Source organism: Poecilia latipinna, unplaced genomic scaffold (genome assembly GCF_001443285.1).
Source record: "Poecilia latipinna isolate Pla-1442-1.1 unplaced genomic scaffold, P_latipinna-1.0 Scaffold72, whole genome shotgun sequence".
Taxonomy (NCBI): domain Eukaryota; kingdom Metazoa; phylum Chordata; class Actinopteri; order Cyprinodontiformes; family Poeciliidae; genus Poecilia; species Poecilia latipinna.
The window spans coordinates 508,719-536,535 of NW_015112688.1; the positions used below are offsets into that span (position 1 = coordinate 508,719).

Below are 27,817 nucleotides of genomic sequence, written 5' to 3' on the forward strand. Positions count from 1 at the left end.
AATAGGCCTAATGTGTGTCTGTTGTTAAACTACAAGGAGATGTCCAGTGTTGGAGAGTTTTTTTTTTCTTTTTTCTCAAATACCTCATATAGTAGGTCGTACTGATACTGGTTGCATCTGTACGACCTTTGAAATTTTTTGGTACACTATTGAGAAATTAGGCCACATTTGTGACCAAATTGATCACACACAAGAACTCTGAATAAAGTAAAATTAGCATCATATTTGTCAAATATACATTCTTTTCCATTAGTTTACTTCATCTGCAAAACATGTGAAATGCTAGATGAAGTGGGGAAAACCCTTCAAAAGTTCCAGCATGGTCAATATAAAAAGCATGTCAGCTGGTGGGCACAACCGGAAGTGGGCCCACCAATAACATTCTACTTGAGGCCTCTTACAACCTTGGCTCGGCCCTGTGACACTTTCGTTCCTCTCTGTTTGTCGGTTTAACTTGAAGACTGCAAAAGGATTTCAGCTATGTGACTCATGCTTGCAGTACACACGGCACTGCTAATGTACAGCACAACAATAAAAACGCTGCTTTCAGTGGAAATCGGAAGAGAGACTCCCAGAAACCGCCAGCTCGACCGTGTTGCAGCTCCCTCTGCTTCCTCTCTCCATCTCCTGGCCGTGTTGCTGCTCCCTCCGCTCCTCCTGCTCCCTCTCTCCATCTCCGTGTGTTTAAAGGAGTTGAGCTCATGTACAGTCGCCCCCCTCTTAGCCGAACAGAGGCTGCGATGCATAATTCACTTCCAGCCCGGGGACACCACAGACTCGCCCCTACAGTAGAGCCGAGCCTCCGGAGCTGCAGCCGCTGCGCAGCCCGCGGACCGAGGCGCTGATGCGGCCGCGTCCAGCTCGCTGCTCCAGCACGGATGGCGATTCAACCTTGGAGGAGGGCGAGCGCCGCGTGTGATGCAGGTACCGCATGACTTCCTGCGACCGAACCGAAGAAGGACGACGCTGATCTGCAGTGTAAACATTGCCATGCCCTGCCTCATGCAGCACCTCCTCCGACTCTGTGTCTGCTGCTCCTCCGCCAGCCCAGGACACCGGGTTCTGTTTTAGGGAATCGCCGCTCTCGGAGTTAAATATTTTTGGAGTTGTGTTCGGGACAGGGAGGCCACACTCTGCTCTGTAGCCTACTTTAGTGATCGGACACCCTGACTTTGTTGGGGTCATGTTGAGCGGCCATGCTGCAGGCAGCATCCTGCGATCTGTTCCCAACCTGAGATGAACTTGATGTCTGAAACAGGAAACTACAACCTCTGCTGTGATACTGGTGATGCTTCTTCAGCTGTGCAGCTACTTCACTTTACAAACATGAGCTCCTCTGGCTTTACAAGGATGTGATCAGCTGCAGACCTGATCTAAATGAGCAGAACATTTCTGATATTAATCAAACTGCTTGGTGGGACCAGTGTCCTTATTATCACAGTTCATACTGAGGCAGCTCCATGGGGGCCAAGCAGAGCAAAGGCCAGGAGCCCGGCGGGGCCAGTCCTCAGCACAGCTGGAAACGGACTCCCACCAAGGAGAGGGGGGACATTTTGGCCTCCCTGATGCTGAAGTCTGGAGACCGGCTGAACCGAGCGGGGACGCCGCCACCGCCATACCAGCGCCGGATTGGGATGATCCAGGAGATGATGATGATGGCCAAGCAGGGCAAGCAGGACGAAGCCACGGAGATGCTGAAGACACTCAGACAGGTAGATACTGATGTATTTGTGGAAATCAGTTTTGAAGAGTAGAGGCATGGCACAATAACAAAATTTACAAGGCGATGTATCGTCACCGTAGTTATTGCGATAAACGATAATATTGCTGTTCTGAGACCTTTTCCAATAAATATATTGGTATTTGGGTAATAATGGACGTTTGCTTTCCAGAAGACTAATAAACTTTAATTTTCAAAAAAAATTGGAAGATATCTTAAATATCTAAAATAAAACACAACTGAAAACCTAAATAAAACGAATCATGAAGTCTGTAAACAAAACGCCCTCTTCAGAAATTCTTAATCGTCACAATGGAAATTATTGAGCTCACTTCAATTCGATTAACTGATTATTGTGACAGGCTTATTGAAGAGTGAGAACAACCCTCCCAGCAGTCACAGCACCTCTGCTTGTTTCTGTTTGTTTTTGTCCTTTTTCCTTGATTTTTTTACTACTCGCATTGAAGCAAAAGCCCGACTCTCACTGCCTGTTTACACGCTGAATAAACCGAGTGAGTAATTCAATGTCCTCATGCTCAGTAAAATAACCACCTCCCTTCCTGGATGATTGGAGCTGTTATATTCAGAGTGGCTTTGCTGTAACGGTGAACAATGCTACGATTTACAGCGTAACTCTGCCTCGGCTCGGCTGGCTGCTGCCGTTGCCACAGCAGGAGAGGAAAAACCAACAGACTGGAAGAACTGGGTGTGGCGAGACACAAAGGGATGGAGCAGAGTGAAAGTGCAACAGCTGGAATAAGAAAAGTTGAAAAGGTGTTGACGACGAATGGCAAAAACTCTGCTGAAAAACAGTAACATCAATGTATCACATGATCTGTCATAGGTCGATCGCAAAGGCAACAATTATTCCTACTGCTGCTAAAATAACATGAACATGTTATGTTCGGGTTATATTAATAGCATCCATGACATTTATTTACTCTTACTCTGACTTTTATACACTAAAGAAAGCAAAAATATGGAATATATACCCGGTGATTTCTTTTATTGGTTATTTATGGTGTCATTGGTAATCTCACACAAGCAGTTCTGCATGGAATATTATTATTTTTTCTAATCTGATCTTATTGAGAGATACTCAATAAGTTGAACTTAGGTGGGTAATCAGTATCATGGCACCAGTGGATTAAAATTGCATAGAAAGAAACTTTATTTCAGACTTGAGGTCAAATAAAAAACAGAATGTCACTCAACCAACCAATGAGATACACACAACTACAATTATCAAAAAGTAATTATGCCGTTCACAGTCCAATAACAGACTGTGAATGGCATAGTGTCAAAATCTCTAAAAAATAAATGTTGTCCTGCTGTTCTTCTGGTTTAAAGTATTTTTGATAAGATGCCAAAGAAAGTGTCAGTGATTGGACTTAACCCAGATTCTTAACTGTAAGAATCAATTTGTTGTTTTGGTTGAAGAAATGATTTATTGCTTTTCTCTTTTAAGTAAAAGCAATTTGATTATATAACATATACTGAACATAGCATGACTACCAAGGTGAATGGAGCGCAGAATAATGCAGTCGGTTCTCATCCTGTTTTTCTCTTAAAAAGGACATTTTTTCTTAGCTCTGTTTCTTGAAATGTTCTATTTAAATTTTAAACAGCTCCACTTTGGCAGCAATAATAAATACTAGAGCTTACTGCATAAAAACTTCCATCAACACATGTTTTCATAGAGAGCTGATCAAATTTGTCATCTAAGAAACAAAATTTTTGGACTCTTTTCAGAATTTGAGATGGAAGGACACGTTGTAAATGTTTCACACTCATTCAATACATAACAGAACAAATGGACTACATAGTAAAATAAAAAAATGGACTGAGTATTTTTCAGCTGTAATTTGATATTTATTTTCCTTCTGTATTGAATTCAGGCTAACTCAACCTTCAACTTCAGATTCTTGTATGGGTTCACAGAATAAAATGATGGAGAGCAACATGGCTGCCTGAACAAAATATAGATTTTATTATTCCAAGACCATGTGCATCTCAGATGAGCGGATTTATTCACAGCTCGCCCAAAGTTTTATGGGGGCTTAAACAGAATTTGTTTTAGGACCCCACTTCCTGTTAACACTAACAGATTCACACCGGTCCTGTTCTAACTGAACTCTTGTTTGTTTACATAGAAAGTCCGATTCGATGGTGGAGGTGTGATGTGAGCTCTGGTGTGGACCAAAAAAAGTGAACTTTGGTCCGCCTAGCTCTCGGTTCTGCTGAAGCGTACTCTAGCGCTGTTTGAATTCATATGTGAATGCCAAACAGACCAAAAACAGGAAGCAAATTAGCCTACACTGCAGGGAATTCTGGGTAAATATAACCAAAACAAACACACAAGCCTAGAGCTAGCAGGAGAAATAACTTGTGGTCTTTGCCAACTGTTAAAATTGAATGCCACTGCATTTTTATTTACATTTCTGCATAAGGAAGTTGCACTCATATCTTCTTCTGAGTGTTTTGTGTTGTTCCCGTCAGTGGTTCTTCGTGCAGCGCCCCCCACAGGCACAGGGCTGGAACAGTTTTTTCAAAAGATTTGATTTGTTGAAAATGTAGCAAATGTTGCAGTTTTCATCCGAATCAAACTGAGTCTACGGTCCATCTGGTGTGAAAATATATTTTCAAGACAGATCTAGGAGAAGAACTCAAGTTTAATTGGCTCAGCTTAGCAGCAATTGGTTCTTATTTGCTGAGACGTATTTGTGAAAAAGCCAGCTCAAACACAAAGGAAAGATTAAACCTGTCACATCAGATTGCAACTATAACTAATAATTATTCTTCACACTCTCAAAAAGTAAACTTAGCAATTCCTTTAAAGCTGAAATTAATATTTTAAACAATTTGACATCTCTTTATTTATGCTGAAACCACCAAATCAAATTTTGTAGTACTCACATCTTGTGCGGGCTTTGGGTTTTTTTATATAACCTGTCGAGTTTGCAGAGAGTTACAACAACTGGCAGCAGCCGTGTGCCGTTGAGCCAGACTCTGGATTGAGGTGCTTTCCCAATTTCTGTAATTGGAAAAAAATGTTGACTCAATGAAGCTGTCTCTCAGCAGAGGTCAGTGAGAACGCTGTGAAGTGTTTATAGATCTGAGTTCTCCAGCGCCAGACTCCACTTCCCTTTATTAACGTTTGAGTCGCAGCGTTCGCCATGTCTGACTGCAGTTGTGTCTTTGTTCAGGCTGAGCTGCGTTCAGACCTCTCCTTTGATGTGGACCGCTCTTTCACTAACAAAAGTAAAGACTACACTGTTTTCTGAAAGCATAAATTACTCTGAGTGTCTGAATACAGTTAAAACTGAGTCCAATTGCGGAAACTCATCTGTATTTCATGAGGAGCTTTGAGTGCCTTTCCAACCTCAATCAAAAAATATATATTTATTTGGTGTCGGTAATCTTTTTCCTGCATTGATTCAGCTTGTTATATCACTGGAGACAATTTAATCAGAATTATTGACTTGATAAAACTTCCTCATATCTGGGTTTGGCTTCAGATACAAAGCTTAGCGTAGCTGTTTTTCATTTGCGCCTGAAATCCTGGTCTAATTAGTGCCGTTCCCTTAAAATTCAGACATCACTTAAATAAAACCTGACTGAAAGTATCAAGTAGAGCAAAAATGTCAACAACTAATAATATATAAAGACCAGCCCTGATTAAATTCAACAAATGATGAGAAACAAAATCCTGGACATTTTTCAATCTGGAAAGAGTTAAAAAGTCATTTCTAATAATTTTGGTCTCTGGAGAACCACTCTGAGAAATAATATCCATAAATGGAGAAAACATGGAGAAGTGGCGAACCTTCCCAGTAGTGGCAGGTCTACCAAAATTAATCCACGAGGGCAACAATGACTAATCCAAGAACCATATCTAAAGCACAAGAGTTCCTGATTCAACAATAAGAAAAAAAGGCAAAAAAAAAAAAACATAAAAAGAACATAAAAATATCTCATATGTGTCAAAAATAAAGACTTGTTGGAAAATATTCTGCGAACTGAAGAGACAAAGTGAAACTTTGCAGAATGGATGCAGATCAGTTGTAAAACCAACACAGCATTTCAGAAAAATCATGATACTGACAGGTAGGGCTGGACAGCCTGGCTGAAAAATGTATCATGATATAAGCTCTTCAGTCGATATCAATAATTATTCACTAGCTTTTTCTTTTAAGTATCTGAAGTACTGGGGCAACCATAATCCACCGTTTTAATCCATCGTTTCGCTGAGCTGTTCTCATTTTCTCCTTTCACTCCACTGACAGGCCGGTATTTGTGTGGTGTTTTGAAGTTCATCCAGGTCAAAAATGTAGGATTTTTAACATGTAAACAACATGTGAAAAACATATTAACAATTTACATATGACCGTCTATATCGCACCGTGCATTAATGCAATGCAGGCCCACACACACACACACACACACGCAGGCCTACCTGCCTAACTTTTATATTATACCAAAACTTACCTATTTGAACTGAACTTTCCTCTTTCTCTCATTATTGTGGCATTTAGCAAATGCAAATAATTTTGGTAACTCTAACTGACTTAAAACAAGAGACGTTTCCTCTAAATTTAACTTACAGTGAAGAGAAAAAACTGATTTCCTGAAGACTTGGACATTTTTTCAGTTCCAGGTTAGTACCATAACGTGCCATCAGACAGCTGCTTTATAGACTAATTGTTGGTTTCTGCTATCTGCTTTGTTGCTTCTGAAACCTGAAAATGCAGCAGTTAATTAATACATGCATGTCATTCATTCAAACCTGCTGTCATTATGCGTCTCACCGCCTACGCAGAACAGGCAGCAAGGAAAACTCGGTGAGTCATAGGTTTCTACAGGAGACCAAGCATCTCCGTCCGTGTTGCTTATCAAATAATCAGTCCTGCAACTGAACTGGCAATAAATTGTCTGCAAAACCAACCCGAACGCTCATGCTAAAACATGAAAACGTAGCAGGGTTGGAGACAAAAATTAGAAACTACACTTTATTAGGTACACCTTCTTAGTACTGGGTTGGACCCCCTTTTGGCTTCAGAACTGCCATAATCCTTCGTGGCATAGATTCAACAAGGTACTGGACACATTCCCCAGAGAGGCTGATCCATATTGACATGATAGCATCGTGCAGTTGCTGCATATTTGTTGGCTGCACATCCATGATTCAAATCTCCCGTTCCACCACATCCCAAAGCCTCTCTATTGGACTGAGATCTGGTGACTGTGGAGACCATTCAAGTCTAGTTAACTCATTGTTCAACAAACCAGTCTGAGATGATTCGCGCTTTATGACATGGCTCATTATTCTGCTGGAAGTAGCCATCAGAAGATGGGTACACTGTGGTCATAAAGGGATGGACCTGGTCAGCAACAATACTCAGGTTGGCTGTGGTGTTGACACGATACTCAGTTGGTACTAATGAGCCCAAAGTGTGCCAGGAAAATATGCCCCACACCATTGCACCACCACCACCATCCTGAACTGTTGATACAAGGCAGGATGGTTTTGCTACCTGATGACATTTATGATGAAGCAGATCAGTATTAGGCTTTCTCATCCAACAACCTCATAAAATATTCCCATAAACATAATCCTAAACCCTGTGAACGGACTTCCCAGCTGAGTCGAAGCTGTTATAGCTGCTAATGGTGGACCAGCTCCATACTAAAGTCAAAGTCTTTGCTTTGTTATACTGTTAAAGTGTTTGGTTTCGTAAGCATCTTTGTACTTTTGGCATTATAGTAGATGTTTGACAAGAGCTGAAGTGATTAAAATGTTTTGGAATGTTTAAAGGAAACAGCAAATTGACTATTTTATTAATTTATTTAGATATAAATAAATTAAGGTTTCAGAATAACCTTTTGCTAGCAGTGGAGTGTATATGAGTGAAGTACCTCTATATCTTGTTTGTATCATATCATCCATTAGCTAATAATAGAGGTAAAGCTTTTAATTATGTCTTTTTATCTGAGAAAATGCATTAGATTAGTTCATATCTGTTTACAAATTTAAATTGATTCATTAGAAGGTTGCAGGTATCTTTCTACACATAAAAAGTTGTTTACTTGTTTTTGATGATACCTATTAGTACATGACTGAAATCACCCACTATCCCACCCACTCACCAGTGACCGACGGTCGTTTTGTACTCAAAGAGCCAAAACAAAATGTTTAATTTCCACGTAATCTAACTGTAAAATGGAAACATAATGAGCAGATTGGTGCTGCTGATGAATCCCAAGGTCTTTGCTTTACTCACTAAATTTTTCTCCATTGTTTTGCACCTCAACAGGAACAGCACAACTGGCAATGATTAATTTATGTCTGTCACTCCTTTGTTGGGCTACATAAAAGCTTACAGTATAGTGCTGTATAGGCTTTTACACGTCAAACCTTTGATGCATTTAATGGAGCCTATGGTGCTTATTAACTGTGGATATCAGCTTCACTGGTGATGCTAAAACAGTTTCCACTGTGTTTTAAGGTGTATTTGGTGAGTGGAGTGTCAGAGAGAGTAGAAGCTTCTTACAGTGACAGAGGCCCAATTCATGGTAACTTATGACATAAAATTTCTTTTAAGTCATGTTTGATGTTTTTTTTTTATAACAGCTGGATTACTTTGTTGTGCTAAAATGGTTCTAGGTGCCTGGAAAATACATAATATCACCCATTTTAATGGTTTACTGGAGAAGTTTTCAGACACATTTATCAGACTCACATTTCAAATATTAAAGACTGTATGTATTTGCCACATTATTTGAATGTGGGGAAAACTGTATCTTCTGGTTGTCACATATGAAATAAAAAGTTGGTAGCTTGTCCAAAATAAACAAAGGAATGCATCTTGGGCTAAAATGTAAAGATGTTTTAAGTGTCTGTTTTTCTTATTTTTGCTTTTAGGAACAGATATGGGTGTGTTTCTGTGTAGCTTAGTCATTTTAGTCTCATTTATGGAAATCAGATGACAACAAATGAGAAATTGAGATCAATATTCTTTGTCAAATTTTAACTATATTATTCAACACACCCAGAATTGCTTGGAAAAAAGAAACAGGATCCTTAAGTTTTGTGTTTGTGACTAGACGTAATCCTCTTTAGTTTTATATTCCTACCAGGCAGGAAGCAGTGCAGGCTGGGATTTATCATTCTCAGCGAGTTCATGTTGCTGCTGTTTTATGTGTGCAGGATCTGGGAATGGAGTCAACGTCTTTGGATGACGTCCTGTATCGCTACGCCAGCTTCAGAAACCTGGTTGACCCCATCACACACGACCTGATCATCAGCCTGGCCCGATACGTCCACTGCCCCAAGACGGTAGGTCGTCACCTTCCTGACCTTCTCACCCAATGCGACCCCTCGCGGCTGAAAGCTTCATCCGTAGCTGAACAAAGCTCCAAGTGCAAACCAGCGTCTGCTCCTCATAACCATAAATTAACAAAATTAAATCCACTCACACAGTAACAGTCTAACATGAAGCATATGCAGTAAATATTTCAGACTACAGTGAGCACGGCTGAGCATGCTCACACGTGTGCTGACTGATATGATTCACTGTGTTGCTGCTATCAGATGATCTCCTGACTCATTTTGTCTGACGCTATTAGGTTATGGAAGTGCTCTAAGTGGTTGTGTGTCTGCGTGCGTTCTTGAGGCAACCGCTGCTGATTGTGTTTGTCCATTCGTGTCGGCCATCATGTTAGCGGGAGGGAAGGAGGACGATGCGAAAGATGGCGGCGGTCGTTATGAATGAATAATGCAGAGAGGAAGGAGGGAAAGATGGTGGTGGAGACAGGAATTAAAAGGCCTGATGTGTAATTTGGGGGCAGTTATTAAAAACATCATTCCCACCAAGCGAATGATGTAAGAGGAAGCCTAAGGTAACACAGTTAGTGATGCAGTGGTGGGATTAAAATAAAGACTTTATTCAAACAATAATAAAAAACGTGGGATTATCAGAGAGCTGTTTTAATATTTCACTTCCTGTCCCTGTACCAAATACATTTTCCCTCAAATTCACAAAGTCTTTGTTGAACCCCCAGGAGTGTCAGACTCATTTTCCTTTTGGGCCAAATCAGGATCATGAATGTTCTTAAAGGGCCAGTTGTGCCAGAATGTTCTGATAAAAACCATTAAACTGTGAAAATATAAATAAGTTCTTGAAATCAAATAATACTTATATTTCCAGTCACTCCAGCAATAAAAAAGTGTTTGTGGTAGTGATTTAGAAATATTTGCGCTCATGTAAATGTAACATTTTATTACACGAATATTGCACCACGAATTTCCACAATAATCCACAAGAAACTGGAGTGATTCATTGATGCAATTTGGCATTAAATAGATAAAAACTGCTTTGAATTGATTGATAAAATAATATCTAAGCACACTGTTATCCTGACGGTTCTATTTGTGTCTAGTGGGCCACATAAAAAGCTGTGGTGGGCCAGATTTGGCCCCCTGGCCTTGAGTTTGACACATGCTATATTGTCTGTCGGGTTACTTTTACCTTTTTATCTTTCTTTTGGTTTTGTTGTTTAGTTTGAATTTCCTTCTAATTCATGTAAAGCACTTTGAACTGCCTTGTTGCTGAATGTGCTACATAAATAAAATTACCTTACCTTAATAAAAAGTTAACACAACTTACTACTTGTAAGCTTATCTTTCACAAACTCACATTTAAGTTCAAAATCTAAAACTTGCTAAATTTATTTGACTTAAAGAGTCAAATAAATGCATCTCAAATGTTTTACAGTGCATAAATTAAAAAAGGGGATCAAATTAAAAGATAAAATGTAAATAAAATGTATATTTTGATGTCAAATGAAGACTTTATTCTGCAGCTAGTTTGTTTTTGGAAAATGTTTCGGGACATGAAACGAAAAGTCTTCTAAAAGAAATAATCCATGACATTAGGAGTCCACCGATTGTAGTTTAAAAAACCAGAGCTGCTGTTTTGACTGTTTTCTTTTATAATTAAGATCTTCATAAGTCTGGAAAGTTGCTAAATCAATATTGAATTCAGTTTTTTGTTTTGTGTCGATTCACAACTCACCATTCAGACAATCTAACAGAGCGATTTCAAGTACAGACTTTCCAATTAATCCTACTTATCAAACATTGCTGTCAACTTCAGTTAATTATTCAATAACCTGTCCCAACTAACACTGAAAAACACTGGGTTGCTACATTCCAGCTTCAAATTACACAGATCCACCTGAGAAATCTGCTTCTCCACACAATTGCCTTTTGCTAGGGATCAAGCTGACCTCTCAGAGCCACAGAGGAAATGGAGATGTTGGGTTTTGTATGCGGCTCATAATAGCTGAATAGACAGAGGCTGAGCAGAGCAGAGCAGGAGTGAATAAAACATCGGAAGGGGAGTCAGAGGGAGGTGTTGTCTTCCTGTTTTCAGGATTACTCTGCGTTGAATGACTGATATCAGACAGGTTAGGCTTTCTTCTTATCTAATGGCTGGATAAGAAGTGGTTAATTTATTTTAATTAAGATTTTATATGAGATAATCTCTATTTAAAGTCTTGTTTTCTGAAATAGTCACATGATTGATGGAGCTGAAAAACTCAGGTTTAATTCCTGCACTCTGTTGTACTCTCCTTCTTACAAGAAGTTTCCATCATACATTGCCATAAAAGCATATTTTCTGAGCTCTACTACATCCAGCACACTTAACCTGCTCTGCATTTAGCAGCCCGATAACACAAAGCTGCTTTTATGCCGAGAGAATGCTTCTTCTTTCTTTTTCTTTCCAGTGGATGTTGTTTTCTCCATCATATCTGCTTTTCTGCTCTGTTTCCTTCACCTCCATCTGCTGCCTTTAACACAGCTGGGCTTGTGGAAAACCATGTAGAAATTGTGCAGCCGGTGAAGTCGTTACTTTCTCCACTGTTTCTGTTTTGCGTTTGAAAAGAGAGGTCGACACATGACCTTTGGAGGTACAGTCCGCCTCCACGTGAAGATTCTCTGTCAGCTGCTTATGTTTTAGTCAATGCTGGAGTCCGGGACACAAATAGCCCAGTGAATGAACCCTGTCACCCTGTCACCCTGTCACCCTGTCACCGGCTTGATTAATCTGTCCGGAATTAGTCACAGGTTTCCATGAATAAATAAGGGGGCTAAAAACCTGTCTAACTAAGAGGCCGGATTAAAAAATGTTTGTTTTTTTGTTTTTTTGTAGTGCTGCATGAATGAAAAAAAGAGTCGCTTGATTGCATCATTTGAAACCAGCCGCTGATTTGGATCATTGAACTAATAAAAAAGGTTTGAAAGACACGAAGATGAAATGAAATATGTGATTATGAGCCAATCGAGCAACTTGCATAAGTCATATTTAAGCCACCATATTCAGAATCAAACTCAGAATCAGCTTTAATTGCTGAATTTATGTGCATAAACAAGGAATTTGACTCACTGCATACGGACAGAAATACAAAAACAGGTGTGGAGAAAACATAAGAGCCCACTGCACTGAACCCCATTAAAAACCTCCTGGTTGTTCCTCCAAATGTTGATTTCTGAACTCTTCCTCAGTTGAAACATTAGTATTCTTGTTTCTAAATGAATATTATCTTGTTTTCTGTGCCTTATTTGAGGTCTGAAAGAACTGTATCTTTTTCAAAAGTAAAATCATAGAAACTGATAATATTTTAGTGGAGATAAAAAAAACAACTAAAGAACTCAAAAACACTAAAAACACTGTAAAGATGCTTGCAGCAGAATATCTGGTGCTCTTTGTGTCTTTCTGAGGAGAGACGCCGTCTCTGTTGAGGCTGAATTAGCGCTCTGTATCAGCGACCTGAAGACAAAAGTCTAAGCAGTTTGTGTCCAGGATGTGTGGGGTCTGCAGAGCTGTTTCCCATTTCCTGACCCTAGATCAGTACAAGTCCTGGATGGCGAGAAGGTCAGCTTTAATGATCCTCTCTGCAGAACTGTTTGTTTGCAGGCTTGTTCTGTTTGCTTAGTATGAATTATAAAAGTAGAGAGACTTGAAAATTTAAAAATGTTTTTATTGGTCAGGATGACTATAAACATTCCATGTCAGATTATTCTGCTTTTTAATTCATTGCTTTTGGTTATATTAACACCTCAGGTTGAAGACAAAGAGTCTTTGAGATATCCTCCTAGAGCTTTGCCATCTTCGAGATGCTGCTGCTGTGTGAGAATGAAGCTGAAGTTTGGGAATTACAATGCTGAACAACTCAGTTTCACTTTTATGAAAAAGCAAAGTTTCATCTCAGTTTAAATTAAGATGCACGTCGTCTTCATCCAGTTGTAGAATACAAATATCTCCTCATATTTACCCCAATCTCTCAAATAAAACACACAACATGTTAATATTATTACCTCAATATCACAACTTAAAAACAGAGTTATTTAATAAATAAAGCTGTCTTTAAGTACAGAAAGAAAAAAAAAAGTACAGCAATTTTTTATACCAGTTATGTGCTTACAGGCTAAAATATTAGCTCTTATCATCTTTCTGCTTTTTATAAAGGAGCAGAATGATGGTTACCTGTTTTATGGGGGTTTATTACTAGCTAATTAGTCGGGGCAGTTGCCCAGGTAACCATAGTCAGCTCCTGATTGGCCAATGTCAATCATATCTTGCCAGCTGGAGCTTTTTTCATGTCCAGAAAGATTTCCAAAGAGTCTATTTAGTCTTTCCTGTGAGATGGTTTTCAGCCATCTGACTGACAGTGTGCAGCAACATGTGTGGGAGGGGGCTTTAGTACTTTTAAATCCACAAATGTTGAAAACCTTGGTATTCCTGGATCCTAGTAACACACTGAACAGGCATGTTATTGCTCACTGGTAACCGCGGTAACCAGCGTAAACTCCTGCATTCACAGGGACGACACACAGCAACCGAGGGGAACCGAACCACTGCCACATCACAGCTTCTGTAATTAAATATCTCATAGATGAATCACATTATTAACCATTTATAAACTCTTCCATTTTCTTCACATTTCACTTCCATCCCCTAAATGCCCATATAAAGCCAATGGGAAGCCAGGGTACTATTGATTGTCGCTATAGTAACCGGGTGATCTCTGACAGTGCATCTCATCCTTCAAAGAGCATACTGACTTTAATCAAAAGTAGTTTGCAGTTCCAGGAAGATAGTTTTTTATTATGTTAATTTTTCTTGAACAAAAAAAAAAATGACATGAGTTTTTACAAGTGGTTGGACTCAATTAAAAATTGTAATTAATTGCAGAATATCTGGTACATTTTAATCAAAAACATATCAACAAAATAAGCAAAAAAAAGTTCATTCAAAAACCCCTTTTGTTGATGAATTATTGAATAAATACACATATGAACTCAGCAAGGTAAGGTAAGCTCATTTTTTTATATATAGCACATTTCAAAGTGCTTTCCATGAATTAGAGAAAATACAAATAAAAAAAACAGTAGAAAAGCAAAAGGAAAACAACAAAAGTACTTCACAATTATAAACTAATAGGAGTTTCTCTAGATCTTAAGAGTGACGTGTAAAATTAAATGCTCCTTTTCTGAGTTGCTGAATAAAAGCTAAGTTGGTTCTCCAATGTCTGATTCTCGTTCAGGATATTTGTAAGTATAAAACTAGACGTTGGTTCCAGTTGTTTTGGATTGCTAAGGAGATGGTACTTTCTAAGTTTGCTCTAGATTTGTAAAGTTTAAAATGTTGGTTCTCCATGTTTGATTCTTTTAAACTACATTAAACTAAGTGATAAACTAACATATTTATTTAACATATTTATTGTTTTTAGTCTGTCACAGATTGGTGCAAAGAAAGTGCTATTGTATCAGTTTAGCTTTCCAGTGTTTCAGGAACCCCTCACCAGTCATTTAACTTTGAAAAAAGGATGACATTAGTGTTGTGGACGTCTGTTCTTTTTCCACATGTTTTGCGTTGAAATTATATTTTAGGCTTGAATAACTTTGGTAACAGGCTCACTCCTTTTAGCACACCATGCACACAGCAACAGCCTTTTCCAACGTCCCGTCAGATTATTTTATTTAAAGCAAGAATTAATCCCCCAGTGTCGCTCTGTTTACAGATAAACACAAAAGTTCCTGCTTGGGACTTTTGTGTTTTAAAAAATTTGATTAACTGTGTTTCATTTTTGAATTCGTCAATATTTATATATTTAATTAATCAAAATGAGCATATTAAAGTCCTGTCCCTAGTTTTTACAAATGCCAAAATCTTGTATGGTATTGTTATCAAAGCATACGCTCTAACTTTAAAGATGCAGTCAGATATTTAGTGAGATCCCTCTGAAGTTCCTGTTGTTCAGTTTTTTCTTGAAAGTGAGGCAGACGATGTCCGCACTACCAGAAGAATCTCACAGCAACAATAATCTGTAGAGAACAACTGGATAAAAATGAAGCACAAAGAGGCATGTAATGAATTTGTCTCATTTCCATTCATAAAGGATGGCCTGGTGTTTCCCCACTTAAACAGTTATCTAGAAAGTATTCATTGTTTCTTTCAGCAAATGGAGAAACCAAATTGTTTTTTATTATTATTATTGTTTAGACACTTTTAAGAGTACACTGATATTTTTAAAAGAAAAAATCTTCACACAATATGATGTAAAATGTCTTTTGTCCAACACTATGAATCCAACTGGATCTGCTGTGAAACTGGCACCAGAGGCTGGCTTTTGATGGGAGCAGCTTTGGAAAAGGTGTTGCTGCCTTTGATGTTGCATTTGCGGGTCACATGTAGAAATGAATCATCTGTGGCCTGAAGCTTTTTGTCTAACCTGCCGCTGACCAGCAGCAACTGCCGCTCTTTGTTTTCTCACCACTTTGCTTCACAGCATTTTGAGCCAAACGAACAAAGGTGACAAAAAGGATAGAGAACGGACATGTTGCGTTAGAAAAGACAGCCGCTTGAGAAGAAGTTAGAAATAATAAAACAGCATTTGTAACGTTTGAATTTTCCACATTTTAGCCTGTTACGGCTACACACTTTGACATATTTTTTGTTGATTGTATGTGACGAACCAGCACAAAGTAGAGCATAATTATAAGGTAGAAGGAAAAGGGTAAATGGGTGGTAGCTGCAAGGCTTTTATTGCGTCTCTAACAGCTTTAAATGTGAAAAGAACAAACAGTTTGTCCATTTGAAATAATTTGGATGAGAAGCATTTGTGTGAGGATAATTGTTTCCCAAATCTTGCTGCAGATTCTGAACTGGGTTAAGGTCTGGACTTTGACTGGATCATTCTTATATTACATGTACATGTGCTTCAGTGTGATGTTGCTTTTCTCACATTACTGCTATTTCTTTATCAAAGTTCATCTTCCATTCAACTCTAACCAGCCTCCGTTGTCTCTATTAAAGCAAACATGTCTACAGCATAATGCTGCCACCAACATGTGTCACTATAGGCGTGCTGAGAGTAGGGACAGTCTGCTTCTGCTGAAAATGTCCGGGATAATTTTCTGGTTTTTGTTAGTTTTATTCTGTGTAATTGACTTCTGTCCAAGCTGCCATGTTGACCTCCACTTTAAAAAAATATGAAGTCATGCAACCTCTGAATCAGAGTGATGTGCGTTGTTATCTTTCCTCTGCAGTTTAATTTTGGTCTGATCTGACCAGGACTGTGGTGTGTGACAAACCGCACACTGGACTTCTTATGACTTAATTCCAACAATGACTTTGCATCTGACACTTTTCCATAAAGGCCACTCTTCTGCTGTCTATCCTGGTACTTCCTGCAGAACTGCAGTCTCTGTCTCTGGTGTGGCTTTGTTACTTTTTAAAGAAGACTTTCTGCTGTCACTCTTTGAAAGTCTTCACCGTCTTTCAGATGAAACCTCTGACAACTGAACTCTTTCACAGCTTCTTCCTTGCTCCTGAATATACTGACATAAGTAATAAAATACAAAAAACACCCCCAACATATAAGCAACATTTTTGATGAGTCACAGAGCGTCTGTTAGCCTCCAGTGGTATCCAAAAAAAACTGAGGCTGCAAAGTTTGTGAAACATTTGATTTGCTGGCAAAGCTTTTGGTCACGACTACTGGTAGCTACATATCAGTAGGTAAATTCAACAAAGTCCTGAAAGAGAGAGGAACCTGTCAGCCTGAAGCTCATGTGGAAAAACCGAAATGGTTGGATTTCTGAATTTTAGCTCAGCTAATCCTATTTAAGCCATAAGCCTTCCTCTGCAGAGAGTCTAACCTGACAAATGTCCTCTATCTTAAAAAAAAAATGCATAAGAAGAAACATAATCTCCACTGGTTACATATATTTACTGCTCAAAAACACATGCAGAAAACCTACACTGGCATACAGACAGGAGCATGTTGCTATAGAGCAGGTGTGTAAAAATATTCAGACACTTTCCCTCCTTTACTTTGTGTGAAAAACCAGCAGCTTTCTTGGAGGATGTCAGATGTGTGTTCATTGCTTTGTGACTGTGCTGATTCTCTTCTCTTTTTCCTCTCCTAATTCTCCCCATTTCACACCTCACAGGTATCTTCTCATCTGTCTATTTTTTAACGTATCTTCTGATTTGCTTCATCCATCCATGTCTCATCTTTTATGTGGTTGAGTGAATCCAGCAGCTTCCCTGATTTCCCCATTTGAAAACAATATCTGTGTTGGGCTTTGACTCTGGAGAGAAATATCAGATCCGAGCTGATGATCTGTATCAAATAGAGTCAGGCTTTAGTGGGGCTGCAGCTTATGGTTATTTTAGTAATAAATTAACTTATTAATCAGGTTCAAAAAATTGGCACATTCTGCAGATTTTTTCATTTAATCATTTAAGCCTTTTCACTATGCAAAAAACCAATTCAATTCTTCTTTTTTTTTTAAATAAGAAAAGCTAGTAAAATTAAATGTTGTCTAAAATGCAACAAAATAGCATTCCTTTAATCTATGCTTCATCACTTGGAGCAAAGGATGCATCTACAGCTAAAAAAATATTTCTAACATCTCTTTTTTCTTTATTTAACATCAATACAATGCAGCGCTAATCTGCTGACTATTTTTTGGATTAACCAATTAATTATTAGACAGCAAAAAGTCCTTAATAGAAGTTTATTTACCTTTTTCTTTGGACCAGGTGAAGCTACAACGATAAGCAACCTGAGGAGTACTAGGTAAAATATATTTACAGACAGTTTTCTTATTTTAAATGCAAAATGTATATATTTCTTGTACGATTTTGGCTTAATAACAGCTCTGAGTGTATTATTCTCTCAGCATTTGGCCTTTTTTGAGTCTGTACCCTCCAGTTAGTGATTAATCGATTGCTTTAACTGTGCATTTTTTGTGTGTGTTTTTATGATGTAAAGCACTTTGAACTGCCTTTTTGCTAAAATGTGCTATCAATTTATCAATCAAACCTGATTGATTGATAAATTAGATTTCCATTCTGTGCGATGTGGACTTAAGACCGGATGACCAGTTGTTGGGGGTGTACCAATTTATTGGCCAGCTGATCTATCTGTCTTCAACCACTGACTTCTGCTCTCCTGGGATAAAGGTTTGAATGACCGACCGGCCCACCAGGTTATGTCTGCACATTTGTTACCCCACCTTTGTCAATTCGGCAACGTTCTTGCTATATTTTTTTTTCAGACAAAAAAAAAAATTGGTTTTGGCAGGTTAGGCTTTTTAAAAGATCTGTAATCGACAATCGACCAGAAAACTGCACCCCTACTAGTTATTATGATAAGTTGTTTTTAAAATACTGATAAACAATTAAAAATTGGCCTATAGATCTTATCCATCCATTATCTTCCCTTTAATCCAAGATCAGATCATTGGCAGCAACATTTGCGAGAGTAAAATCCCAGACATCCCTGTTGCTGCTGATACTCTGCAACTTATTTTGGACAATCCTAAAAAGTGTCCATAGGCCATAAAGGACATGCTGTCCCTACAAGCTACTTGTAATTTTGCCTCAGATCACGTCCTGGTGGGATGTGCAGGGAAAACCTCCAGAGGTTAATGTCCAAGCCATCTAAACGGACTGCTATCTCTCGCTTGTACCTAGCATCTCTTTCTTTTGTCTGTGATCCATATCTGATCTCTGGGGGTTGGAGCATTGATAGATCAGTAAATTAAGATTGTTTCTTTTACTCAGCTCTATGTTCACCGCAACAAAACTTGATATGTTGCCATATTACTGGACACTATACACCTTCTGCTTCAGCAGGATCCCTCCCATCAAACTGACATCTTTAAAATGGTGGAGGGGTTTAAATAATCCAATAGTCCTGGGGTTTTGCACATGGAAAATGGACCTCAGGGTGGTTCAATCTCTCCTATGAAAGTGCAGCTCAGAAGGCAAACCTTTCCTGGTACAGAAACCACTAATCTAAAGGAAAGGACTGGTCTCTTTCTTTAAGTTAGAAATAAATCATGTTGATTCGACCACTTCCAGCTGGATGGCATTAATATCGGTGTGAAAGCATATTTCTGTTCATTAGGTGGCACATGCTATTAGTGAGTCTGTTAAAAGTCTTTTTCCTCAACCTGTTTGCGATGTTTACCATTTCATTCCCCTCAGTTTGTTACCAATCTGTTGTGAAGCGTTCCCGCCGTTTAAAACCTCATCAGAAATCATAACCAGCTTGTTCCACTAACAATGTATCACAGTTTCATTAAAGACACACAGCTATTCCCACTTTATGTATGAATAATATCTGATTATCGTCTGATTATCTGCACTGCCATGGTAAGAGCAAATGATGGCAGCTAATAAAATGTCACTGTTCCAAAATGTTCCGATGGGAGAATCAACAGATGCCTGTAATGAGTTTCAGCCCACTCATCCATATGTCCTCTGACAGCAAGCTGGGTGGGTGCGTCACATTTTAATTGTTACATTTAGATTTGATTTACACCCTCTTCTCATTGGATTTGATTTGGTTTCTGATGGGGGCTAGCTGCCCCACATTTTCAAAACCCCAGTTTTAGGGATCATTCACATAAGCGTTGTTTAATCCACTTCAATCAAATGATATATTGTTTGCCTAGAAATTTGTTTGGGGAGATGTGAATGCACAATCGAGATCTGATCTGGAGCAAAAAAGTGAACTCGGGTCCGTCTACAAACCCAGGTCTCACGGTTGAAGTGAAATCAAGGAAATGAACTATAGAGCATGGGATTCTGAGTGAATATAGCCAAAACAAACGTGCAAGTCTAGCTTCTTTTGCCAAAGACAAAGCTGATAAAATCTGACACCACTCCATTTTTTTTTTACATTTCTTAAAGAAGGAAGTTGTGCTCGGTGTCTTCTTCAGAGTTCTTTGTGTCGCTTCCCTCAGTGGTTCAAGGTGCAGCGCCTCCACAGGCGAGTAGTTGAACAGGTTTTTCAAAAAGCTTGGTTTGTTTGACTCAGTGCAGTGTGAAAGCTAACTACACCAGCTGAAAATGTAACAAATGTTGCAATTTTGGTGCCCAGTTGAATCGAGTCTACCAAACTGTCAGGCCTGAAATCATCCTTAGTGCATATCGGGGGAGGAAGTAAGAGTAAAGAAACATTTTGCACATTTTTCATCAGGATATGAGAAAAGTGGCAATAGAATAACGGTAAAGAGGAGTTTATAGCGCAGAATATTTCTGTTAGAAGTTGTGTTCATCTGGGTCAAATTGAGGAAAACATGCTCAAGGTTCTACTTTTCTAGAAAACATGAAAGTATTTCAGGTTGTTGAGCTGACTGACTTTTCATCTCTACAGATTTCAGTGACCTGATGGATTCAGACAAAGAAGACGGCGCAATTTAAACCAAATGAGATGTGAGCCGAACTACACCCACTGACAACTCTGTGTCTGTGATGAATAATAGTCGCAGAGTTATTGATTCTTTGCGTGTCATTATGTTTTTTGTGCCAAACACACGGATGGGGCCCAGAAAGCACACAGTCTTTCATTCACCCAACATTTCATCTATCCCATTGCTGCATCTCTTCTGAAGCTCTTTTATCTTCTACATCTGACACTGTCCTGTCGTCCTCAAAGTGAGGTGAAACATCAGTAAGAGTAAAGCGTTGCAGCCTTGGCATCCAGGTCAATTTATTTTTGCAAAATAAAATTCACCTTTTTTCCTCTTTCATTTTTAGCATGCTCTTAATCCATGTTACTTTCTAGCATGCAGCTCCGAATATTTACTTAATGTTAGAAAACGAAATGTCTTGTTCCTGCCCACATCAAAAACTGAAATTTATCCTTATTGTAAAGCAATGCAGTTTTGACTCAAAGTGATACTGATTCTTAGAAGAATTTTGAATTTTATGAGATACAACAACATTTAATTTCCTTTTGGGATCAAAAAAGTATTTATCAATTGAACTGAATTTGAATTAAAGGGTGGGTTTTATGTTTACATAGTCTCACCCTGTTATTTCCACCTCTGAAAGCTATTTTTTGTGCATTTTGAGCTTTCTCCACAGCACACCAACAGATCCTTTTATCTGATTTTGTTCCATTAAAGGCAGTAAAGAAAATGCCAAAATAGGTTTATCTGCGGCATCTCTTGGATTATGGAGCGTATAAAGTGATTCCTTCCTAAGAGCAAGCCATGATTCTAAGTTAGCTGTCTGCCAGGTCTTCCCCTGCACTCCTGACCGCTAAAACGAGAGCGAGTAGATTGAATTATCCAAGCAATTCATCTGCAGAGCGGAGGAAGAGGTTAGCACTAATTTAGCAGAGTGTGCAGGCCATACAGTGAAAAATAGGACTAAAGTAATGGTTCAATTTGTACTGTGTCAACTAACTGTATAAGAGAGGTAGCCGAAGGGGCTAAAGTGGAGGGGAAGCATCCCGAAAATGAAAAGGAGAGACTGAGTGAGAGGAAGACAGGAAGGGTCATCAGCTCTCTGGAGACAGGGAAGACTCACAGATGTGCTTTGTATCAATAATGGAACAAGAAATGGGAGGAAGACGGAGACAGGAAGACATCAGCAGAGAAAAAGATTGAGAGAAATCACAACAGGCGGATGAAAAAGGGAGACAGTGATGGAGGAGCTGGTTAATAGACAAAATGTCAGCAAATCGTTGCTGCTGTCTTTCTTTTCTGGCTCCTGCGCATTATTGGCTGGTGCAAAAATATCAATACATTGTAACAGAGGCAGCACAAATAGAGCCCAGTGTTTGGTATAAAAACACCAATAAGTAAGATGGGCCTAAAGATATTTCCAGCACTATACTTAGTAACTGTTCATGGGAATCTGTTTTCATTTCATAAAAAAAAAATACATACTGCAGTTAAATATTTTTAAACAACACCCTAAAAAACAAAATGCTGCTGGATGTTGTTCAATTTCCATTGATATTAAATTTACCCCTAATACTAATATTTGTTGAAATGCTTATGTTTTAGTTTAGAGACAAGAAAAATCAAGTAAATCTAATGAAACAAAGTACAAATATTCAGTTTTTTTCCCAGTGTTTTTAATTCATTTTTGTTCTTCAGAGTGATTTACGTGTAGAAAATTTCCATGCACCTGAGAGTCTGGCAGAAATGTCCAATATTTGTTGTTTCATTTTCAGGTGCGGTTCGGTTTCATCCTGCACTTTGTCAAATAAACATTTTAAGTCTTTGAAATACATGTTCACCACCTCACCTGTGGGGGCGCTGCAGCGAGAACCACTGAGGAAACAACACGAAAACCTCTGAAGAAGACGTGAGCACAACTTCCTTCTTCACAAAACGTAAACAAATGAAGTGGCGTCAAATTTTAGCGGTTGTAGGATTTCTTTTTTGCCTTTGGCAAAAAAATAGCGAAACTTTTGGTTGTATTTACCCAGTATGCCCTGCGCTGTAGTCCACTTCCTGTTTTTGGAGCGGTCTCCAGTCCGGAACCAGATTTCACTTTTCACTTTTTCAGTCCAGATCAGTGTTTGATTTCACATTCACACTTCCCCAAACGAACCCGACTTCCTATGGGAACAAACTGAAGTTTGATTAAATTGGACGAAACAGAGTTGGCGTGAATGCACGTTAAAACTGGTTAATTTCATAGCGGCTCGGTAATTTAACACCATTGCTGCAAATTTACCGGAGCTAGCCAAAACGCTCTTTTTCATCTTCTGTTCCTGGGCGCTTTCTGGACAGAAAGGTATACAGAGAACTCTACAATTTGACAAAAAAAAAAAAAAAGACACAGAAAAGGCTGTTCATGAAGAGGACCTGAGAGATATTTCCTGTCTGGGTTTCTCCTTCGATTCTGAGAGAATCACTGTGGAGTGGGTCTGGTAATGTTTCAGAACCGAGCAAATAAGAATTTGTAGCAGGTCCGTTCTCTGGAACATCTTCACAGTTTCTTCAGGGAATTCATTATCGCTCCATTTAATTTTAAAAATGAGAACTTTGTTTGGCAAACTGAGATGTGATGTAACTCCCCGTGGGGAAAATGATTTGACTTTCTAAAACAGTCTGCCTGGAAATATTTTTTTCGCTTTAATGTCTAACTCCTTTTCCTGCGTACAAAGCAAGATTCAAATATCCAGATCCTTAAGGGGTTGGTGAATGTCTATTTATTTCCTAACAAATGTGCATAAAACCTATACTTGCCTGAATAAATGTTTTACAGTGTAGATGACATGGTTGTGGTGAAGCAGAGCTGATGACAATCAGATTTATTCAGATTTTAGAGACCAACATGAACATTTTATTTTTAGCTGCTTTTGCAGATAACAAAAAAAAAAGAGTCAGTTAATGATCCAACGCAATACTCCTAAAATTTAACTTTTCTTCAGGAATAACAGAAAAACTCTGTATGCGTCACCGTTTGTTGTGAACAGATGTGTTAAAGTGCTTCATATTTTCCACTCATTCGTACACAGTCACTACACGACCCAGAATGTGGAGCTAACACTCTGAAATTGATGGTAATTTGCGACACCAGGTGCTGAATGGAGAGTGACGTACGTACAGCCAATCAGTGCGTCATGTACATCTCGTTACTGACTGCGCGCGCGTATGTGTGTGCGTTTCCCATATCGACAGTAATAAGTTGACGCACGTGCGTTTACGAATTCTTTGCTCCAGTGGTTCTCGTATCCTTTAATTATTTTGTTCCCCTTATTTGCTGCTGTAACACTTCACTGCTCTCGTTCTGTGGCAATCTTTTATGCGACGTGACACCTCTAAAATAATCTCTGATGGAAAACAAAAATGTGAAAAAACAGATTTTATTTGTAAGCCCAATTTCTTTAGTGCAAACTGAAAACATGCAGGTCAAACAACCAAATTAGGGCAATGTAAAGGGACCAAATAACCTCCAGTAAGTCATATGGTGATGCTATCTTGTGTCAAGAAAGAACCATCCTAAAACATTCTGTATATTTGCAAATACTGAAAGAATTCCGATTTTTTTTGTGAGTATCCTGCCTATCAAGATTAGTGGAGTTCCAGTTGAAAACTCCCACAACTCAATGCAAAACTATATTTTTCTTATTCATGTTGTTTAGAAATATATTGTGCAGCTCTAATAAATACTTGCCAGACATTTATGTTAAGAGCAATTAATTGGTTTTTAACAATAAACAACTTGGGCAATCAAACAGCAGTAAGTTGGTGAATTTAAGTATCTAGACACAATGAAGATTTTGCAAAGTTACATTTCATCCACCAGAATGATGAAAAAAGTGGATTTAAATGGTCAGTTATCTTAAACTGCTGAACTACTGGGGGTTTCAAACATCTGAGATTCATCGGGACTGGTCTGTTTTTGTGAACAGACAAAATTAGATGGAAGTTTTCATGTTTATAATGTGTGAAACCACTTCAAAAGACAAAAACAAACAAAAAATAAGATTTTCTTGCTTTCTGTCAAAAAGCGAGAAAAAACAGTTTCATTTACGGAGCTGAATGTGTTGTTTCTCTGCAACTTCAACTCAAATCAGTCCTGAAAGTTTTAGAGGGAAAATCTTGGCTGAACTTAGCAAATATTATGTGCCTCTAACTTTTCTTAAATTTTTCACATATATTTCAATAAATTCCTCTTTCTGTAAACAATACGATCACTTCGTTCACGTTTCCATCGATGCAAAGTAATGTTTTCTCTCGGTCTTATCCACTGCTGCCATGCGCCTTCTTCTTAGTAGGCGTGATCATCGCTATGGTTACCCAGCTAACCAGGTCAGCGCTACAGAAGTGAGATGTATGTGAATACACAACAAATGACAGTAGATCTGTTTGAGCACCTGTGTTTTTCCCTCATTTCCTGGCCGCCTGCTGCCTTTGGGCTGATTGCTGTGCGTTTCTTGTCTGTGTGCGTAACAGGAGGGAGACTCTCTCGGGGCGATGGAGAAGGTTTGTCGTCAGCTGACGTACCATCTCAGCCCCCACTCCCAGTGGAGGAGACAGGGACTGCTCAAGAGGAAACCTCAGGCCTGGTGAGTTGGTGTGTGTGTGTGTGTGTTGAGGGATACGGGGTGTACTCACGGAGTGCCATGTGTCTCTGTTTTGGCTAGCATCTCAGTATGTCAGCAGTGTGTCATCATCTACTGCCCCTTTGGATGCCATGGAAAAATCTGCTCACGTCTCTTTGTTTCCTCTCGGTCATACACTCAGTTGGAGTTTAAATCAGTCCTCCTTTCTGAGTCTTGTTCTTTTTTAAAATTATGCAACTTCCTTCTCTCAGGGTGCTACACTGACAGGGGTTTAATTTTTGTTTTTTTTTTTTTTTTTTTTTTTTTTTTGTCTAGATTTGCCATAAAGTTTTAGCTGTGAGGCACAGCTGTGATTTCTGTTCATTTGCATTTCGGCAGCCAGCTCCTTCTCCTCACACCTGCACTATGCAGAGAACACTCGTTTTCAAAGGCTGCGGCTGAAGGAGGGCAGCTATCCTGACTGAATTTTAATTTATACACAGCTGGGATGCACAACATGCAAATAAGGTATCAAGAGCAACAAACTAATCCACCTGCTTCTCCAGCTCAGCTCTGCACGAGGTGGAGGTTTATTTAAAGGCTCGGAGCTGTGCTCAACATTAAATATTATTCAGTGCTGAGCAAACACTCTCACGCTCAGAACAATATTTCTTCTCAGTCTTGGGTCTGATGCCGTATTTCCCCAAATCCAATAGGTACTTAGTAACAGGTTTCAGATTGAAAACAATCTTCTTGAGCCTGTTTCATAAAATCCTCTCAGGTGTGCTCTGAGTGCCCATCTGAAGAGCAGCTCAGACTTGACATTGTATAACTGCTTGTGTTGTTCAATTTTTCGTATTATACAAATTTTATTGGGCAGACACAACGCGAGACCACTGGAGCAAAACACAGTCGACCCCAGGTGGATCTGAATATCTGAAATCAGTGAATACCTGAAACACTCGCTAAGAATAATTAGAACTACCTCCACAAAATGTTCCTTAAAGAGTATCTAATTTGCAAATTAACTTTTATTTTTGCTGATAAGCTGTCTGAAGAGGTGATTTGGGGTTCTTACCTTAAAACACCTCAGTGCTGGCCTCCTTAGGTCCAACGGTCCTGCTGCAAAGTTGCAGGTGACCAACATAGCTAATAGGCATCTACATAAAATATTTCTGAACAAAATTTGATATAAAAAAAAAAAAAACCTGAGCTAACCGTTCTTCCATCAATGTTTTTTGATGGAAATTGTAAAAATTTGAAAAACGTTCTCAATTTTGCAAAAACGTTTTTAGGCCTGCCAGAGGAGATTTTTGACTTTCGTGTTAAAGAGTTAATGCAACCACGTTTTGTTTTCTTTACAATATTTTAAAAGTTCGCTCAAAATTCCCATAACAATTGGATGGAAACATGGCTGTTAACTCCAGCGAGTTCAGCCTTTAAGCCTGAAACGGGCCCATGCATTGTGCAGAGTGATTTCATACTCGGTATCAAATTGTCCCTGTGTGCTGCAGCATGGTCTAAATCCAACTCCGAAACACAGAGGCTGGCCATGAAATATGTCCTGCTGGGAGCAGACGGCAGAGAAGAAAAACTTTGTAGCGGGACGCTTGGAGAGCGAATTTCCACCGCAGCGAGAAAGCAGGATCAATCGGAAATAAAAATGTCTCCTCCTCCTGCTTTGAACATAAACAACAGGTGTCACCTCCCCTCTAAAGGCGTTTGCACCCCGATGCTGGAGTGTCGAAGCAGAGAAATAACAATTCAGCGCCGGCCGTAAGACTGGACCCCTGCTGTGTGTGTTTTAGAGTGTGTGTCAGTGCCTTCACAGTCGACACAAGTGGGCTCCTGGCGATGCCGTTAAAGCAGTGACTCACAGTTTGCTGGAATAAAAATGAGACCAAAAGATGAAACTTAAAATGAGTGAAGTGGTTCCGCTCCGGTGGAAGGGATTTAATCAATGCAGCGTTGCCGTCGTCACTTGAGGCTGTCAGGAAGTCCAGCCAGACTGATTAACCGGAGGAAAGACGAACCCCATTTACTCTGAGACTCGCAGGGAGATATTAGATTGGCTCATCTGTTGGAACGGAGCACACGCACCGTTAACACCTTCCTCTCCTGCAAAACAAACATTTCCTGACTAATTACATCCCAGAGTCACTTAAAGTGATGAGAAATGCTTCCATCCACTTTGGGTTCAGGGCTCCAATTTGCTTGGTTTAGTCATGCATTTTAAAGTCCATATGAATCTCGTTTCTCACCCAGTTATCAGTCCGGCAGCAGCTTGCCTGCATATCTGTTGATCATCAGTGTTTCCTGTGTGAATCACATGTCTGGTTTTTACTGGGATGTATCCGAAACTTCAAGCATAAGTCAAGCATAAGAACCCTGCTCTTAAAAAGGCGGAAGACAGCAGAAGGTTCACATCAAGATAAATGAGAACAGATTATTCTATCAGGATAAAGATTCAAAGCAAAGACTGAGATAAACTAACAAAAATAAGTATGTTTTTTTTAAATGTTTTTTACCTTGTATGATGGTTTAAACAAAGTAAAATGTACAGAAAAAGACATGTCTTCTGCAGGCTTTCTGAAGCAACTTTGTAATCTCTTGCGAACTTGTGGTAATCTCTTCTGAATATGAAATCTACTGGGCCTCAGCCTGTCAAAATCAGACGCCACAAGTCAGCTTGTGTGAGAGCATAGATAAAAAAAAAAA

At 39.1% G+C, this 27,817-nt stretch overlaps 1 protein-coding gene across 2 annotated transcripts in view; it reads left to right on the forward strand.

The window, feature by feature from the left end:
* Positions 1 to 27,817, forward strand: part of lrrc75a (leucine rich repeat containing 75A) — a 54,788-nt gene that overhangs the window by 1,529 nt on the left and 25,442 nt on the right. Inside the window, exons 2-4 of one of the 2 annotated variants that reach the window (XM_015016266.1) lie at positions 1,451 to 1,712; positions 8,928 to 9,056; positions 25,011 to 25,123. In XM_015016266.1, coding sequence (XP_014871752.1) covers positions 1,451 to 1,712; positions 8,928 to 9,056; positions 25,011 to 25,123 — 504 coding nt within the window. The remainder of the gene's footprint in view (positions 1 to 1,450; positions 1,713 to 8,927; positions 9,057 to 25,010; positions 25,124 to 27,817) is intronic. The other variant, XM_015016275.1, reaches the window with a different exon arrangement.